Source organism: Alosa alosa, chromosome 5 (assembly GCF_017589495.1).
Source record: "Alosa alosa isolate M-15738 ecotype Scorff River chromosome 5, AALO_Geno_1.1, whole genome shotgun sequence".
In the NCBI taxonomy this organism is placed as follows: Eukaryota; Metazoa; Chordata; class Actinopteri; order Clupeiformes; family Clupeidae; genus Alosa; species Alosa alosa.
Window position 1 is genome coordinate 712,787 of NC_063193.1, and position 19,970 is coordinate 732,756.

The 19,970-nt window shown below is 38.5% G+C and overlaps 1 protein-coding gene across 1 annotated transcript in view; it reads left to right on the plus strand.

Moving 5' to 3' along the window:
* Positions 1–16,782, plus strand: part of rhbdd3 (rhomboid domain containing 3) — a 31,640-nt gene extending 14,858 nt beyond the window's left edge. The window contains exons 2-5 of the mRNA XM_048244066.1: positions 836–1,219; positions 10,081–10,207; positions 10,319–10,549; positions 16,398–16,782. Of these exons, the coding sequence (XP_048100023.1) occupies positions 836–1,219; positions 10,081–10,207; positions 10,319–10,549; positions 16,398–16,557 (902 nt within the window). The 3' untranslated portion in view covers positions 16,558–16,782. The remainder of the gene's footprint in view (positions 1–835; positions 1,220–10,080; positions 10,208–10,318; positions 10,550–16,397) is intronic.
* Positions 16,783–19,970: the final 3,188 nt, after the last annotated feature.

Below are 19,970 nucleotides of genomic sequence, written 5' to 3' on the forward strand. Positions count from 1 at the left end.
ACAAAGAAACAACAAACAAAAAACAACAAAAAGCAAAAAAGGGCCTTTGTGAAGTCTCTTACAGGTATGTTGCTGACGATGAAGGAATAGGAATAGATAGGAAGTGGGTTTGTACATAGTTATACTATGTGTACTTAGAATACTCACATGATATGCAGGAGACATAAGTATAAACGAATAAAAGTATGAAGTAGATTATATAGAAGTTTGAAGTAGATTATAAAGTAGCAGAATGGAACTGAATGGATTTCTGAAATTCAAGAAGTGGATCCAATATCTTGCAGCATAGCCCTCATTTTCTCTAGATTAGAATGGCTAAAAGGTCTCCCAACCAGTGAAAGATTGTTGGTGGTGTGGAAGACTTCCATCTCAGTAAAATTAATCTCCTAGCTAATAAAGTGGCAAAAGCTATGAAGTCAGTCTTGTATTTAGGCATTAGGAGTGTGTGAATTTTAACAGTATAGTGTTGTCTCATATCGGGCACCAACGTGCACTTAACAAAAATGATGATTGCATTTAAAACATTTAAATATAACTATTGCTTTACACTATTCGACAGTGACATGGTTGTACTTTGTCAAAATGTGAACAGTTTATGTTGTAACTTGAGAGGGGCTTGAGTCCGACCCTGGTCATTTATTAAACTTACTCCATCTCTCTTTACCACTCGCTCCCCGCCAGTCTCTTCACTATCCTGTCACAATAAGCCCCTTCTTATAGCTTTGGGGCCTTTACATGACAGGACTATTACTTTCTGAAGCCCGGTTTCCCATCTCTATCTTTGTGACAGTTTTCAGTATTTCATGTGCATGGATTAACTTTTATATATGCACAGGTTTGACCACCTATGCTTTCAGCCATGAAGACCTAACATCCCTTGTCTGTAACACATCCCTTCTTGTGTGGCTTGGGTCATGCCAGGAGCAAAGATGGGGTACAATGGCATTCTTCATACTCACACTGTTCTCTACAGTACTCCTTCCGCCATTGTACACACTGGCTCTTTTCATCACAGATGATGAGACCAGCAGAATCAGTGGTTTTTCTGCTGTCCAACTGGCACTGTTCACTGCACAGAGCCAGCAGATGAAGCAAAAGAGACTTTTAGGCTGTGTTCCTATTTGGCTGCTACCCTGGTTTCTCCTTGTACTACACTTCTTCCTGCTCCCTGGCACTCCTGGCATGCTTCACTTCTGTGCAATCTGTTTAGGCTACAATTGTATCTTTTTAAAATATTAGGAACACTGACTGTAAGCTGTTCTTGTTGTACTTTTGGGGAAGATCACATGGTTACAGTTAAACTCCCACTAAAATGTTTTGTGGCAATCAATGAACCTAAATTAAAGAACAATATGTTTGTATGAGCCTGCATGTACTTAAGTAGTAATATAACATGTTCTAATTATTATGAATCTGTTATTTTGCAGCCAAAAAGTGTGTGGAAACAGAGTTACCAAGTGTTTCTTGACTTGTTTAATTTAACCAACAATTTTGTGACTGTGAAATTCGTTTAGGTTTTTTTCACATAGATCTCTGTTTTTCAAGGTCACGTTGAATCTCTGTTTTTCAAGGAGTACTGCAGGTACGAAAAAAGAAAACAATTGGTTCTACCTAGCTCAATTTCAATTTCAATTTCAATTTAATATAATTTATTTCACTTATAGAGCGCCAAAACATTGCACGTCTCATGGCGCATTAGAGTGTTAAACAATCAGAGAAGGCCCATGAGTGACAGGGGCGAGGAAAAAGTCCCTAGATGGAGATACATATAGGAAGAAACCTCGAGCAGATCCACGACTCAAGGGCCTTACCCATCTGCCTAGTGTCAGTTACAGCAGAGGTTCTCAAACTTTTGTGGGCCGGGGACCCCTCATAGAGTGGAAAATTCTTCAAGGACCCCTCATAATCGCAACACATAAAACTTAAGGGTAACACTCCATAATAAGGTGCCATAATAAATAGCAAACTAGTAATTACCTAACCCTTTGTTAATATTTGTTAATTGTTACTAAAATATCTATTTGCCACAAGTTAATAGTTTTTTCATCATTAATTACATATTAGTTGTTTGCATAAAATCTGTATGTTAATGTTTTAACAAATCTATTAACTAATATTGTATTAATATGTGTTAACAGTTAACTAAATGTCTTTTTGGCACTAATTAACAGTTATTTCTTACATCATTTAAATGTTAAATATTTATTTACAAACTATATGTTAATAGAAAAGTTAATGACTTATTATTATTTAAGTAATTGTTATTAAGCTGTGCTTCTGCCTATCCCAATATGAACCACTCCCCATAGGACTCTTGCAATAGATAGATAGATAGATAGATACTTTATTGATCCCAATTCAAGAAAAAAACACAGAGCTACCTTGACATGCTGTCAATCTTGTCAGCGCTGGAACCGCTTGCAATAAAGTTGGTTAAGCTTAATTAATATATTAGTAGTATATAGCTATAAGAGTGGGGCCCCTTATAATAAAGTTGGTTAAGCTTAATTAATATATTAGTAATATATAACTATCAGTATGGGGGACCCTTATAATAAAGTTGGTTAAGCTTTATTAATATATTAGTAATATATAACTATTAGTCAGACAGTGAAGGGACTGAGACCAAAACTGGCTTATCACATTTATTCCTTTAGGAAAAGTTAAAACAAAACATGCCTTCAGGCACTGGCATACATAAAACAGCATCTGCACAAGCAAAATAAAAAGAAGTAGTTGAATGGGCTATATTACATGAATCATTCCTATAGCCTACCATCACTGTCAGCCCTACTAGCAAGGGAGACATGCGGCATGGAATGTTCAGGTGCACAGAACGACTAATTAATTAGTTAATTAATATTCTGAGACTCACTAAACATTCACAGACGTAGACCATACGGAGGTAATGCATAAACATAATGCTAAACTAAATGTACATTCATTTCCTGCTAGACTGAATTGCACTTTCAATGCACACTAAGCTAAACTAGCCCACACTAAATGCATGGAAAGTTGCTAGCGGAGTTTACAGCTAGTCACGTAAGACTCGGTGTGTATGAACTCGTGGTCATAATGAAAACATTAATAAACGTTCTCTAAGTTGCTACAATTGCACCCAAATCCTAACAATACATGTAAAGTAATATAATACAGGTGGTATATCGAATTTTTCAAATTAAACAACATTTTACAGTTACAAAATTAAAACAAAGTGGGGAGTGCTTTATACAGTCAACCTACCCAAAGAAAAGCATACCGCTTCTGATCGGCTATGGCAACAATACAAGGACAAAACGCAGCAGAGCTGCAGTATACCATTTCTCCAAAGGGGGCTCCAAAACACCAGTCTCAATAAAGCTGCTTAATTACGGCGAAAATCACATACAAACACTAAACTACATTTCTAACTCTGTTACACCCACCTTCCCTGAATTTCACCAAATTCGAGCAGCAACCAAATAGTACTTCCAAAGGCAAAGAGTACACTACTTTCAAACACTAGACAGAGGGTCACCAATTACAGGACAGCCAACCACAAAGGTATCCAATAAGGATGAAGTGGAAGAATAGGTGCGCAAACTCTCACAACCAACCACTGGCAGTAGGGTGCCTTATACACCCCACAAGACCATAAAGCCATAAACCATAAATTCCAAAAATTCTCCACAAAGCTAATCAGAAAAGCGTGATAAATAATAATTTTTCACAAACTTTTATATTAGCATATAGTTTGTAAATAGACATTTAACATTTAAATGATGTAAAAATAACTATTAACAAATATTAATACAATATTAGTTAATAGATTTGTTAAAACATGCAGATTTTGTGCAAACAACTAATATTTAATTAATGATGAAAAAACTATTAACTTGTGCCAAATAGATATTTTAGTAAAAAATAACAAATATTAACAAAGGGTTAGTTAATTACTAGTTTGCTATTTATTATGGCACCTTATATGGAGTGTTACCAACTTAAGTTAATCATGTAGCTGTATAGCGTTTTTTTCTGTTAGATGCTTATGTTATATGTATAAAAACATAGAGTGCTAATACCACAATAGTCATGGTAGCGAACTTTGACAAATGGATTTTTGTTGTTTCTTTGTCAAATGTAGGTCTGTTGTGTTTAACACATAGTGTTTGCTTCACATAACTTTCATTTTGTTGGTGCTTAATTAATAGTAAAGTGTTTTGACGTATTGATGTAACGTATCAGCAGATCAATTGGGCAAATACTGATTCTGTAGCATTTTTCGCCATATAAGACAATATCATATTTTGTAGCAAACTTTGTCAGGGACCCCCTGACAATGTGCTGCGGACCCCTGGGGGTCCCCGGACACCACTTTGAGAACCAATTAGTTACAGGACAGTAAGGTCTGTATGCATGATAAATGAATGTTAGTTAGGTGTAGAGAATTCGCCTTATTCACCCGGCGGCCAGAACGAGTACCATGTAGTCTCGTTCTGGCCTCCGGGTGAATAAGGCGAAGAGAACTGTTTAAAGCCACCTGAGGTGTATGTTACAAAGAGGTGGGATGGTTACATATCCAGTATGATAATGCATGAATCCTATTAGTGTCAGAAAGCTTGAGTTGCTGCAGCCAACAGCTAGAGCTGCCAGAAAGCTACAGTGCTACACTCTGGGGGCATGTTCATGAGCCTCCATTTTTTTTGTACTCAGTACTTGGTGACCTTGGGAAACAGAAACCAGAATTCTCCTGTCAGTTTCATAAGTCATGATAACGGAGTTTCATGGTGACAGAGTTACAAGTGTTCCTATTATTACATTTATAAAAAATAATTAAGACTTAAAGGGAAACTCTGGTCTATCAACAACCTAGGGTCTAATTTTGGATGATAACTAGTGTACATTTTTGTTTGGGACCAAAATGGCGTAAATCGGTGCAGTTTTGAGTAAGGCTAGAATATGCATTTACAACTGGATAGCAGAGGTGTGGACTCAAGTCACATAATTTGGACTCCAGTCACGATTTTGATGACTTCCATGCTATTGACTCGAGACTTTCAATTTCAGCGCCAAAATATTACACATGTCTCATGGCGCTTTACAGAGTGTTAAACATAGAGAATAAGGCCCATGAGTAACGGGGCAAGGAAAAACTCCCTAGAATTGGAGATACATTTAGTCAAGTCAAGTTTATTTGTATAGCGCATTTCATACACAGAGGTCATTCAATGTGCTTTACATAAACAAAAGCAAACAGTAATAACAAATAAAAGCATAGAAGGGCAATATAATCAAAGAATAGTTCAAAAGGTAGAGATCATAATAAAAAGAAAACATAAAATGCACAAGGTAAAATTATTTAAGAATAAAGAATAATTAATAAGCGGGGAAAAACAAAGGCAAAACTAGTAAAAAAGTAATAAAAGACAAGGTAGAATAATTTTCAAGGCAGATTCAGAATTTGTAACTCAGTGCAGTTAGCAGAAAGCATCTGAGAACAGTTTGGTCTAGATTTAAAACTGGCTACAGTTGGGGCCTTTTTGATGTCATCCGAAAGCTGGTTCCAGAGCTGAGCCGCATAGGCAGCTAAAAGCTGCTTCACCATCTTTACAGTAGGTTTTACTAACAGGTTTTTCACCTGGAAGGTGTGTACTGCTGAAGCATGTCTGATCGGTTTTTAGGTCCTGCTCTACTAATTTATAAACAAGCAGTAGTTTAAGCTTTAGCTTTAGCTGTAGCTTTAAAGTCAATTGTGTGACTTACTGAAAGCCAGTGCAGGGACTTAATAATAATAATAATAATAATAATAATAATAATAATAATATTTATTTATATAGCACTTTTCAAGCATTGAGCACAAAGTGTTTACAGACAAACATAAATAGCATTTTTTTCTATGCACAAAGTGCAACAAACTCGAGTCAAACTCTATGCAAATGACTGATCGCAGTTCATCTAGCTCTTCAAGAAAAACTTTAGCAGAATGTTTTGGAGGCCTGTAAATTGTAATAAAATCTGAGGATAAGACTTAATGCGTGCACACAGAAATTCAAATAAAGTAAAGTCACCGAATGATGACGGATTGCACTGAAAAGACGTCTTGAAAATTGTGGCTATCCCCCCACCTCTTTTATTTGCTCTGGTAGCACTCAAAAAACTGAAATTTGGGGGAGCTGATTCGATGAGAGTAGGAGCACTGTTTGCTTGATCTAACCATGTCTCAGTTAAAAGTAAAAAATCAAGGTTGAAATCAAATCAGATTAATTACAGTGCATGAAAATGAGCAAGAGAGGGGGAGAAAAGGGAGTTGAACGGCAAGACAGAGATAAGTTTGTACGGCGTGAGGGAATTTGAAAGACAACCGATTATCCCGCCCCTCGGACTGAGCACTGCCAACGGTGGGTGCCCAGACCCTACCTTTTAATGTTTGTCTGGCTCGTCAGGCTAGACTATTATTGCATTTATTTATGTTGTAAGACATGAAGAAATGAATGACATCGGCAATAGCCTAAACTACGCACAAATTCATCATTCACTAAATGGACACAGAGAGAGACTCCAAGTTTTTCTTTCGCTATCGTTGGGAATAGCCAGGCTACTCTTCCCTTTGAGTCGGATCTGCTCCACCTTTCAAGTTCAAGTTTATTTATATAGCACATACAAAATGTCATTCAATGTGCTTAAAAGAAACAAAAATAAAAGATTAACAGCAATAATAATAGTAATTAATACAATACAATAATAAAATAGATCAAGGGGGAAATAAGACTGAATGAATAGGAGGTAAAATAGAAATAAATAAATAAAAAGAAAAATAAACCTAAAAACGAATCAATAAATGCAGAATGAAAAAGTTCAGTTTTTAGTTTCTTTTTAAAACATTCTAGTGTTGGGGAAAATCTGATATCTATTGCAAGCTGATTCCAGCGCTGTGTGGCATAATAGCTAAATGCCATTTCTCCTTGTTTGGTTTTAACCCTGGGGACTATTAATTGACAGGTTCCAGTAGATCAAAGCTCTCTACTAGGTGTATATTGGGGAAGCATTTCAAAAAAATATTTGGGGCCAAGTCCATTCAGTGACCTATAAACTAGGAGTAGAACCTTGAAATAAATTCTGAAATTAACTGGGAGCCAATGTAAAGATTTAAGAATGGGTGTAATATGATCTCTCTTTTTAGTCTTGGTTAACAGTCTAGCAGCAGCGTTTTGAATTAATTGAATCTGTCTAATGGACTTCTTGGGGAGGCCAGTTAGGAGACTATTACAATAATCTACCCTACGTGAAAGCATGAATAAGCTTTTCTGAATCCTGTCTAGAAACAAAATCTCTGATCTTAGCTATGTTTCTGAGATGCCAGAATGCTGATTTAGTCATGCTTTTGATGTGATCATTCCTAGTCAGGTCCCCATCTAAGATGACTCCCAAGTTTCTTACTTGGGTTCTAGTTGTAAGTGCTTTAGATTCTAAGTAAGTGTGTAAGTAAGTAAGTAAGTAAGTGTGTGCTTCACCTCACTGTGTGTTCACTGTGTGCTGTGTGTGTTTCACTAATTCACGGATTGGGTTAAATGCAGAGACCAAATTTCCCTCACGGGATCAAAAGAGTATATATACTTATATACTTGTGCTCTATCCTCTTTGTTACCAAATAAAATAGTTTCGCTCTGATTAAGTTGTAGAAAATTCTTTTCACCAAGTTTTGCAGAAATTGTGCCCGTGTTTTTTGCGATATTTGACAGAAACTTGTGTGGTGCAACCTGTTAAATATTAGTAGTTCATAAACTCCAACGTGCCAATTTAGGTTGAAACTAAACTAAGATGGAACTTACATTCAACTTCCGTACAAATATAATGAATTGTAATGTAGCCTAACTTGTGCAATAGGGCTGAGGTGCAGTGGCTGCAGGACTACTGTACGAGCGAGAGAGAGATGCGAGAGATTTTTAAAGGGCCAGTACAAATTACCAAGTCCGGCCGCCAATTGAAGAGCCCTGGTCTATGGTGTCAAAGGCAGCGCTAAGGTCTAGGAGGACCAGTATTGATGCATATCCATTATCAGCAGCAGTGAGGAGGTCATTAACTAAGGCTGATTCAGTACTGTGGTGAGCTCTGAAGCCAGACTGATATAATTCCTGGATTTTGTTCATATGTAAGAAGGCACCAATTTGTTTGGGCACTATTTTTTTTCTAGTACTTTTGACATGAAAGGGAGATTAGATATACGCCTATAGTTGGCCAGGTTGTTAGGTTCAAGGCTAGGTTTTTTGAGGGATGGCTTAATAACAGATGTCTTAAACGACTGGGGTACATGCCCTGATAGCATTGAATTATTTATTCTAGAGCATCTATTTTAGAGCATTTATTCTAGAGCATTCTATCTGGAGCAAAGTATTATCCAAGAAGGGGAGTGCGGTCTTAAGAAGGTAGGAATAGGGCCTAGTAGAGTAGTTGTAGATTTTGATAAGGAAATTGTGGAGGTGAGGTCTAATATGTCGATAGGTGTAAATGAATTAAATAATGTTCGAGGTCTCATCTGTGATTCTATTATGTTTTCGCTATCGTTCAGCAATGTAGTATGTGTATTTGGTGAAACTGAAGGCAATGTAGGCAATTATTACTCCGGCTCGTAGGCTATTTGGGAACCGGCCTTTATTTGTCCAAATCTGAGGCCCTGAATCCCGGCCATAATTTGAGGATTTATGGTAGGCCTATGCACACGTGTTTTAGGCATAGTGCAAGCCCTAATCTCTGACTGAAAGTGCACAGAACTTGTGCATTTACATAACAATGTTTAATACATTTTCCCGGTGGCGACACCCCCGAACCCCCTCTAACTTTTGGGCTTAAGTACAGAAAAATGTCTGACCTGTCGCAAGTTCACCAAGCTCCCGATCTCATTCCACAAGCCCGGAGTGCCCTCTCGTTATGTTTTATGTAGGGTTCATGTCAATTCATACCGACTAACATTTAAAAACATGTTAAATTATATATATTTTGATATACAAGTCGCACCTGTCTATAAGTCGCAGGACCAGCCAAACTATGAAAAAAGTTATATTAGTCCGGAAAATATGGTAGACATCCACACACTTCACTCCCTACCTCAACCCTCACTCAATTAGTTGTAGCATGACTGTTGGGACATAGAATTGCCAGTTAGAAAATCAGTATTTGCTTACTTTTCCTCTGTAAGAGAACAAAGGATACCTTGTTTGTCTTATAGTTTGTGATATTGATGCCATATTATTATGCGATTACATAATACGACAGCGACTTCTTTAGGACTCGGGAAAAAAATAAGGACTTGGACTTGACTTAGACTTACTTGAGACATCTCTGTCTTGACTTGGACTTCTGTGTTAAAACTTGACTTCTGTGTTAAAACTTTAAGACTTGCCAAACAGTGACTTTGTCCCACCTCTGCTAGATAGCATAAAGCATAGTCTTTGGGGGCTACTTTGCTAGCTCAAAATAAATGGCTTTTTTGAAGACATTAACTAGGTTTAAAAAACAAAAATACTATGGAGGCTTTTATACTTTGCAGTCAAAACAAGTATGCAGTATTAGTGCATTTAACCAAAGTCCTTTTAGGCAAGTCCCTCCACTCGGCGGCCATATTGCAACGCATTTTGGACACTATTTTGGGCAGAACTGCGTGTGTGCAAGGCTTCACGATACCAACCTTGCTCCAGCTGCGACGGAACGGGTAGATGACTGCCATGTGTAGATGACTGCCATGTTTGTTTTACGAACTAAACCCATACATTTCTATTGGAGATTCTTTGAGTGCTGTGTCTCCTCATTAGAGAGCATCTGAACTTCCTCTTCTTCCGGTCGCTGCCATTGCGTGGAGCATGTGTAAAATCTGCTGGTCTGTAACTTTGTTACCATGAAATGCACCTTGATTTAGTATTTTAAATATAGGAAATAAAAATAAATATGTCACTAGTCACAAAGTTTCCTTTTTTAGATTTTTCTTTTTTTATGTAAACACCATAAAAAAGAAAACTTGTGAAAGTTGTGTGATCTTCTCCAGCTGCTTTGTTTGAAAACTTTTCATGTACGAATTGAAAGTATTTTCACTTTAACACCTATTTTAAGACACACCCTCACTGATTGGGATTATTCAACGGCTTGAAGTCCCTTGGCTTTCTAGTCTTTTGCCTGTCTGGGCTTATGTATCGGTACGAGCCAGATTTCAATTACCAACCCACAACATTCAGCAAAGGTGATTACTGTTTTAGCTATACATTTTTATGAAATATGATAGACCAGTTTGGAAACAACATAACTTGGAGTAAAGAATTGTGTTTTTAAAAAAAATATCTTCATCCTCTAGATCAGAAGACCATATCCAGCCTCCAACAGTGGAAGTATCAGACCTCCTAACCTCCACTCAGTTTGATTCCTTCACATCTCCAAAACAACAGTCTGCAGTATCAATGATTACATCAGATACACAGGCACTGGAAGATGAAATGTTAAGGGCAGGGATTTTAGCTTCATTACAATATTCCACAGAAGAAGAGAAAAAAGTTGAGGTGCCAAAATCATCTGTTTCCTCCCTGAGGTAAGTCACAAGACAAGACAGGTTTCACCGGATTGGTCAAGGATAGTTTTCCCTCATAACCCAGTTTTTCAGGACTTTTCCTACCTGCCTGAGTTCATATGTCCGAGTCAGTCGAGCTGCGGTCATTCTCTTTTTTATTTTATAGGTGAGCTAATCATGAGAAATAATTTAACTTTATTGCAGGGTAATATGGATAAACTCTGGGTTGCACAGCCAGGTTCAACAATATGAACAATATGAAACTATAGATAAATGTAATTATAGATAAATGAAACTATAGATAAATGTAAAACGACAAATTCGATTTAGAATCGCATAAGAACGGTAGGCTAGGGTGGATAAACGCAATCTAGCCATGCATAGACACAGTTTAGAGGTGAGTAAATGCTATTTCTGAAATTCAGGAGGTGCATAAACATCATTTACATGCGTTTAGCCTCCACTACAGCCCTGCTTGCTGTCTTTGGTGACATTTGTAATGCAGTTAAATTCTGCATTTACAATGCTGACAATTGCATAAATGGTCATTTCATCCACACTTCAGGCATCCATGCAGACATGGTTCTGGAATTGCAAATGTGCATTTGGACAGAGATCTTAGAAAAGTATTTTGGCAATGAAAATGGAAAAGTGTGAATGTTGCCTGAAATTAAGACCCCATTCAAACCTGGTCAGCTAGAGTCGATCCGACTTCACCCCTCTAATGGCAGGTGTATAATCTGCAACAATGGGTCCATTTAAACTGCAGCCCTCATCGGAATTCCCATAGCTCCAGTAGTGGGCGGCCGCTCATCAATTTCACCGAGTAGGCAGACAGCGCATGCATACACACACACACACACACACATGCTAGATCACCTATAAGGATTTTTCAATCAATCCACTCCATAATAAGCCTTAGTGTTTTTTATGATATTATACATTAGTAAGCTATAGGCCCACATATTTTCACTTTCTTAAGTGGGCTAGTTCTCATGTCAAACCATGACAAAATTAAGTTGCGTGCAATCTTTAAAACAACTTCAAAAACCTCTACTACTCTCAAAAACCTCTAATAGACTCAGTACCAAATATAGTGGGTACCACTTGGAATTGCCCGGAATTGCGTGATTCTCACGTGACCTCACGCGTGAATCACGCGTCTTTAATATATATTTCCCCAGTGAAGCTGCAATGACCCAAACAACCACCAGGTGGCACTTATGAGCAGGGTTAGGAACGTCAGCTTATGCACGCCAGTATGCTACAGTATGGACCATATACTGTATTTACCCAACGTTTTTACCGTTGTTTCCACAATATTACCCCCTGATGAGCTGATGGCTGATAGGCCTACAGTACGTCTCCTGCAACAGTCCCAACAGTTACCACTATAATCAAACAATCAAAAAGTGAATTACCGGTAGGCCTAAATCCCGAAGCAAACGGAAAATCTTCTGTTTTTAATAGCCTACCGATACGCTGCTCCAAACGACACGCAGTCTCACGATAGAACTTGTTATTGTTTATGAAGGTCTCTTTGTTATTTTATGAAGAGGCATCTGGCTGTTTTGCTTATGTTTGTTTAGTGGTTAAGCTCATGAAAATTAAATTTTGACTGCTAAAAACACCATTTTATAACGCAGTTTTCAGAGGGACAGAAATACCAACAGAGAAGGCAGTGTCCGTCTTCTGTCTGTTTCCTACTTGCAATAGGCTATCACTTCACTGCTTGACACTACCCCACATCGCCATGGAGAATTGCCGCATGTTAATAAGGAGAGAACCTTTCAGAAATTATTTATCGCGCGAATGTGTTAGCAAAACCATAGCTTTTGGTGAACGGAGATGCAGATCATCACCCTAATTCATTTGTTTGCGCAACAGCCCGTTCTCAAGTGAGAGTGAAATAAATGTTTTAAAAGCTGTGTCATCACCAGGTTATTTGCTACTATATTTGCTACTATAGGCCTACAACAGTCTAATTTCGCGTTTCAATTCAAAGATCTGTCCAGTGGTTCAGTTTTACTTGCGCAGACACGCACATACATTGAATGAGTGCTGACACCACTACCCCCTAATTGCATGTCTCTTTATTTGATAACACTAAATTAAGAAATATTTTGTAATCAGGAAAATGTTTAGTTTCTTTTTCTTTCGGTCCGGGGTTCCACAACAGGCAACCATTCAATTGTGCCGCAAATTATCCGTGGACTAGCAATCTCCTTGTCGAGGAGGCCCTAAGCCTGCAGATCATAGACAAAGAAAGCATACTCTGGGAACAGAACACAGTTGCATGTCTAGTGCGCTTTGGGGGTGGGGGTGCGGTCGCACCCAATGTCACTGGGTCACGAGGCCAGTGGCTACCCCACTTTTAGGGGAGAAATAAAAAATAAAAGGTCTCATTTTCTGACGCACCACAACACATCTTGCCTATTCGTCTGGGGCTTTCTATAGGTTTTAGTATGGGCTGTATCGTGAGACAAAGAGCAAGAACAGAATAGGTTGATGTATTTCACTTAACTCGCTGTCCAAACCCCCTGCGCGCGGATACCTAACATTTAATTCGTTGCCTACATCTTTTTTTGTCTTATTCGAAACAATTCTTGTAGGTATCCATTACAAGAAATAATAGTCACTTAGGCGCGCGCTCTCTATCTCCCTCTCTCCTAGCAAAGATATGCACATTTTTGTTGGAAGATCCTGCTTGAGTTCGAGTTGGGGGTCATCTCATAATAAAGTACTTTTATATTGTATACTATGTCCTTCTGATTGATTCATGTCCCCTGGTATTTTTAATATGGAAAGGAAAATGTTCACAACACTTTAAAGGAACTTTAAAGGTATGTAGGCCTAAGAAATGTATTTCAATGAATCATAAAATGTTCATTTTAAATACTTATATCACTGACAACAGTAGTCCGGCCAGGATATTTTCATTTAAAGTTGCAACCCTCAACTGATGTTGATGTTGTCATGTTGTGTTTTCCACCCTCCACCTATCTACTAATTACGAAGTCAGTAGTGTTTAGGCATCCGGGTTGCCAGCTCTGCCAGTCAGGGGGGAAGGGGAGGGGGTACACCGCTCTACAGTAATTTGAAAGGCCAAAGGCCATCATCTCGGCCCCAGGCAGCTTGATAAAAAAAAAAAAAGGGCTCTGATTTAGCCTAGTCTAATGTTTGACTTCAACGAGGTGATCTTTAGTATCGTTCTGTAGCTCACAGCAGAGTTTCCCAAACTTTATTTCTGTGGACACTTTTTAAAAAGGGTAAGGCTATTTGCACCCCTGGTCCAATTAGCAGTGTATGCTATTCATACCCTGGTGCAATTAGAAGTGAATTCTATTCGTACCCCGGTGCACACAGCAATGTGTCCTATTAGTACCCCGTCTGGTACAAATATCAGTGTATGCTATTCGTACCCCGGTGCACACAGCAATGTGTTCTAGTAATACCCCGTCTGGTACAAATATCAGTGTATGCTATTTGCACCCCTGTGATTTATTCTGGCATATTGATCACACAATGTAATAATAATTTTTAAAAAAAGCAACATGTTTTTTTTGTTGTTACGTAACAGGGTGTGAATAGCTCAGCTGTGTAATAGACACTCTGAATAAGGCATGCTGTTTGCATTAATGTATAGTTAGAAGTGGATGCTATTCGTACCCTGGTGTATTTAGTACTGTATGCTATTTACACCCTGGTGCATGAACTAGCTAATTATTGCAATCAACACTTCCGTTTGAGAACCGATTTCTTGTTCAAATTGCGCGCCTTACAGCAAATAACTCAATTCTGTAGCCTATTTATTGGTGTGTTTATGTGGTAAGAATATGAAATGAATAAATATCAGAAGAGGCTTTTGTGAAATAGCCGAAAGATAATGCGCCATATGTAGCCTATAGTAGGCGAGATGTAAAGAGGAAACTAGCGTTTAAATGTCCATTTAAAGCCTAATCTAATGCACTGTTGCGTTTTGAATCCGAAATAAGAAGGAATGTGAGGAGACTGCTATTAACTTTAAAAAGCTATCTACAATTGAAACCCCCCCCAATACACAGCACATTGTCTCATGAGGAAGCTTCTCCAACACACATCTTGCACACTGCCCTCTCCCCACATACACAGCACACTATCCCATCTCCCCTGTCATCCCCCCAACACACACACCAAGACCCCTGGCAGTTGGGTTAGCCTCTTGAGCCGTGGATCTGCCCAAGGTTTCTTCCTTGGTAAGAGAGTTTTTCCTTGCCCCTGTTGCTCTTGGGTGCTCCTTGTTGGTGCCCCCATTTCAATCCTCCCCCACCTTTCTTATGCAGCCCTTGCCACTTAATCTACTAAACCCTCTTCTACTGCACTTTTACCCCCCCACTTTGCACAAATAGGCTGACACCAGACATAATTTCACTGCATTTCTTACTTCCAGTAACTATATGCATGTGACAATAAACTTCCTTGTATCCTTGTACCGTAGGCTATCTGCAGCCTATGATGTAAATGTTATAGCCTTTTGTCCTGGTCTATGGATGTCTGCTTAGTTGTTGATAGCACGTTGTTTTATGATTTAAAATGATACTTTTTAGATTTTAACGGGCCAAGTTGAAGAGCTGTTGTCCGTTATCGTTATCCATTTACATAAAGGGCAGACACCTGGCTTTTTTGCCCATGTTACGGAAAGAGGTAGTGTTCAAACACGCATCTTCTCACCTGAGGCCTGGTTCTTGGATTATCTGATGCAGAGGACATCCATCCATTCCATTCACATCTCCTGCCTGGTTGTACTTAGTCTTGCTTGTTCAGAGCTGTATGCTGGAGGATTTGTGAATAAAGGCCATCAGTGGCCTCTTCGGTAACACTTTATAATAAGGTGGCATAATAAATAGCAAACTAGTCATTACCTAACCCTTTGTTAATATTTGTAAATTGTTACTAAAATATCTATTTGGCACAAGTTAATAGTTACACCATAGTTACTGGTGTAACAAATGCAATGAAATTGTGTTTGTAAAGATGTAAAGTGCATATTGAACATTGGGTAGGGATTATTGTGGGATTGGGGAGGTTGGTTGTGGTTTAAGCTGTGTAGAGATTGTGTGTGAGTGTTGGGGGTGGTGGGTGTTTGGTGGCCATCCACAACGTTATAAACTTAACCTAAATAGTCGGCTGCTGTAAGTTACAATCGGATTTTTTTGTATACCCCTGTTGTCTCAATGATAATAACATCTCATTTCAGACTATATTTCGAAGTTTGCTGTTCCATTTGCATTATTAATATAACATCGGATTTTGTAATTTTTGGCGAAGACGTGCATTCCGTTAGGGATATTGAACATATTTAACATTCTCTAACCATCGTGATTTCGAACTGGTGCAGTTTTCAGCACAAAAACTCATTTTATTCTTTTCATGGAGAGCATTGCTCTATGCTGTTCTATGGTGCTTTCTGCCTCTTAGTTGCGCATGCATGTTGCATAGAAATCCATGTATAAAGACAGAAAACTATTAATTTGCCAAATAAATATTTTAGTAACAATTCAGAAATATTAACTAAGGGTTAGGTAATGACTAGTTTGCTATTTATTATGGCACCTTATTATAAAGTGTTACCACTTCTTCTCATCTCAGGCTGTTCTCCGCTGGTCGTGTTATTCAGAATGCTAAATTGGCGGTAACGGGTTAGTTGCTTTTTCCACCGCAACAGGTTTTTATAAATCTGAGTGTCTGAGGGCTTGGATTTGAGCGTATGCATGGTCTAAGATCAAATCTGTGCGTAAGAACGTTTTATAAATGAACCCCCATGTTTTAATGTAAAGTGGCATACTATAATAATTGAATAGGAATATCATATTTTTGCCCCTCCATTTAGGCTACAGCAACTACAGAAGATGGGATTTGCAACCGAGAAGGCTGTTGTTGCCCTGGCTGCCACAGCACAGTTGGATGGGGCTATATCATTGCTTATTAATGGCCAAGTTGGGGAAGAGGCAGTGGTGATTTCCAAGGGCAAGAAAAACCCTCATTCATAGACACACAAGAACATTGTTTGTTTTCCATCTCATCTGTACAGATCCAGTCAAATGCTGTTTTATTGTTTAGCTTTGCAATTGTACCTATTTTAATTATTGCAATATTAAGATATAGGGCACATATACCAGCTCACATGTTATGATGATATTTTATGATTTATTTCAACAAAATATGTTATTATGTTCATCATTATAGGCCGAATCAAATAAAACCCCATGTCTCCGGGTCAGTGTTTTCTTCAAATTTGTATCATGTATATTTATAGGCCTACTCCAGATATGTCCACAGACCAGACCTCGGAGTTCCATTTGACAGTATAAGCCTATTTGAATTAACATTTACATTTATTAATTTAGCTGACACTTTTGTCCAAAGTGACTTACAAAAACAGGGAGTAATCAAGGTACAAAACAAATGCAAGACAATAGTGCAACAATAAATATTGTCCTGTATAAGTGTAGAATAATAGTTTAGAGTCAAATTAAGTCAAGGGATGGAGATAGGAGGGATAAACATTAATGAGAAGAAAGTCAGGGTAAGTGCGAGTGAAGTATTTTAGGGTAGTAGGCACTGAATAGCGGAGTCTTGAAGCGGTTGTTGAAGATAGAGAGGTATGCACCTACTCTGGTAGCGCAGTCCAATAATAGGGAACTACAGATGGGAATAGTTTGGATTGCCATCAGCTTGTCGGCAGCAGTGCAATGCAGCACTCTATGGAGGATCACAGCGGTCGGGTGATATATGCCAAAATGAGAACTTTCAAGTAAGTGGATGCAGAACTTCAGATCACTTTGTAGGCCAGCATTAAGGATTTTAACTTGATGCAGGCGGCTACAGGTAGCGGAGCTCGGAGTGGATTGAAAATCAGATGCACCACCAAATTCCTACATTTGTCCTCTATTTGTCAATCTTCCCTTCCTTATGTCCTAGCCCCTCCTAATTAATTTTGTGAAGGAAACGAAGAGGGAATGTAAGGAGGATAGAAGAATTAAGGACAGACTGATATGAGAAATGAGATGGACTAACTCATGCATCACTTTTTAAGAGACATCAGTTACTGTTACTGATTGTTCTTCAATGCTTTTTCTTGTGCTATGGGCATCTTGTCATTTGCATGAAATGTAGGCTAATGTAGCCTCTGTTCTCACTGAGCACAGAAATGCTACATTGAAACGATATGCTGAGGAATATGTTGATAAAAAACATAGCTAACATAGCGTGTTGTCCTACATAATTTCAGTTTTTCCTCTTGAGCATGAAGATAACATTTGTGGCATAACTTAACTTCATAATGCATGCTTCATATCCAAATGCCTTTTGACCAGGGGCGTCACTAGTCTCTTTTTACTGGGGCACATGCCCCAGTATGTCTAAGCTGTGTCCAAGTAAAAATCTCACATTCAACTTATAAAAAAAAAAACAAAGAGCAGTGCATTCATGTAAATTGATAATATCGGGGAAAGAGTGGATGCTTTTTACGCACTTCAGTCACGCAGTGCAGTTAGGGGTAGGCCTAATCTCCCATTCCCGCTTCTGTCACACCCAGAGCGCGCAAGTTCAAAATCAATGGGGCCTTATGAAAGTCGTGTGATTTTTTGGAACGTGGACTTTCTCATTGACCTTCTGAATACCATTAAAATCCAGAAAGAACACAAACCAGTCTTTGATTTTGAAAACGTAAGCATAAGTGGTAAACTGAATAGAGGAAGGCGTACAGTAAAGTGGTGTCACACAGCCTAACAAAGAATTGACTTCGAAATTTCACTTTTGCTTTGAGGTCGTTTGTTTATAAAGAGTCAAGATGTGCTTGAGGTGTGTAGATTCATACTTTAGAAACTCAGTGTTGAGAAAGAACATTTCTCATAGCAGCTGCTATTGGAATATAAACAATGCTGCTCGACAATAGTGTCTGTGCAAATGTGTGGATGACTTCGGTCAAGTTGGAGACAAATGGACAGATTTGAACGAAGTAGGCTATGGGATTATGACGTTAAAATTGAAGATGCACAGTCGGTGAGCTCCAATATCCAAAATAGGTGATTATAACAGGGTTTTTTTTTTTTTTAACAATGTAGCCTCATGGTAAGGTAATCTGCTTGATACCTGACGAAGACCTCTGGTTAAAAACGTTGTAGCCTAATAAAACACCATGGGAGCTTATATAACAATACGGGTATGTCTTTATGTCTTTTTCATGTTTAGGCTACCCAGCACCTGTTTCATTTTTTGTATGTGCGTGCACTTTCATTCAATAAATGTCACGAAATATGCCCCCATGTGACACTGTAATGGGGAAACACATATCAGCATATTAAGCACCGAATTTGATACTGTAATGTTAATTTGTAACATTCTGTGTAACCTACACGTAGGCTATTTAGAATTAGGCCTGCAGCCGACATCGAGCAATATGCTTTTCACTTTGTAGTGGCACTCGACATACAGCCCTCGGGAGCACTTAGCTGGAAAGGTGCTTAAATCAGTGGCAGAATGCGCGCAAGAGTTAGTCTGGAGATTCCAGACCCTGGTAATCTAAAAAGATTAAGGGTCTGGCCCAGGCCCGGATCTAGGCTGCTCAGATTGGGGGGCAAATAGAAATTTGGGGTGGGCAAAATGAATACCCCCCCCCCACCACCACCGCTCAGTTTCACCTACAAATGCCTTACTTTTCACCTTAAAACCCTAATAGCAAACATGACATATTACATAGAACTGTTAATCATAGCCCTGATTTTAATATTTACAGATATCTAGGCTATATTTAACATTTATTTTCTATGTGGCCTGTTATGAAATCATGTATTGAACAATTAAAGCACAGTTCAGCTTTAAGAAACTCAAATAGTTTACATGCATGTTTAGCATTTTGTGATTAAGGCTACTTTGACAAACTCTTAGTCAGCTGATTTTAATATTTACAGATATCTAGGCGATATTTGTAACATTTATTTTGTATTTGGCCTGTTGAAACTGTGGACTGTGAAACCTGAAGCCCAAAGTTGGAGACATACATTTAGACATTGCTGCAAATGTAAAACCGGATTACTCTGGAATGGTTATAACTGTACAGGGGAATGCTTTACACCTTTGTATTCGGTAAGGTCTGCTGTTTCTTCTAATATATGGTTTGTCATGTGTTCGGGAAAAATTCGTGAAGTATTCCACCAAGATGAATGGGTAGGGAGATGGGCGCAGAATGTAACATGATAAATTAAAGTTACTTTTCTCGTGAACCGTTTACCACAACAAATTGCGGCCAACATCGTTTAAAAGCTGAGAAAAAGCTCTTTCGTGTGATGTGATACGTAATATCTGTGTGAAGAGTAGGCTATCGGAGTATACCCAGTAAACAAAATAAAGTCCTGGCGACGTCCCCTAAAGGTCCCCTGGTGAACGTCACCTCCTCGACATT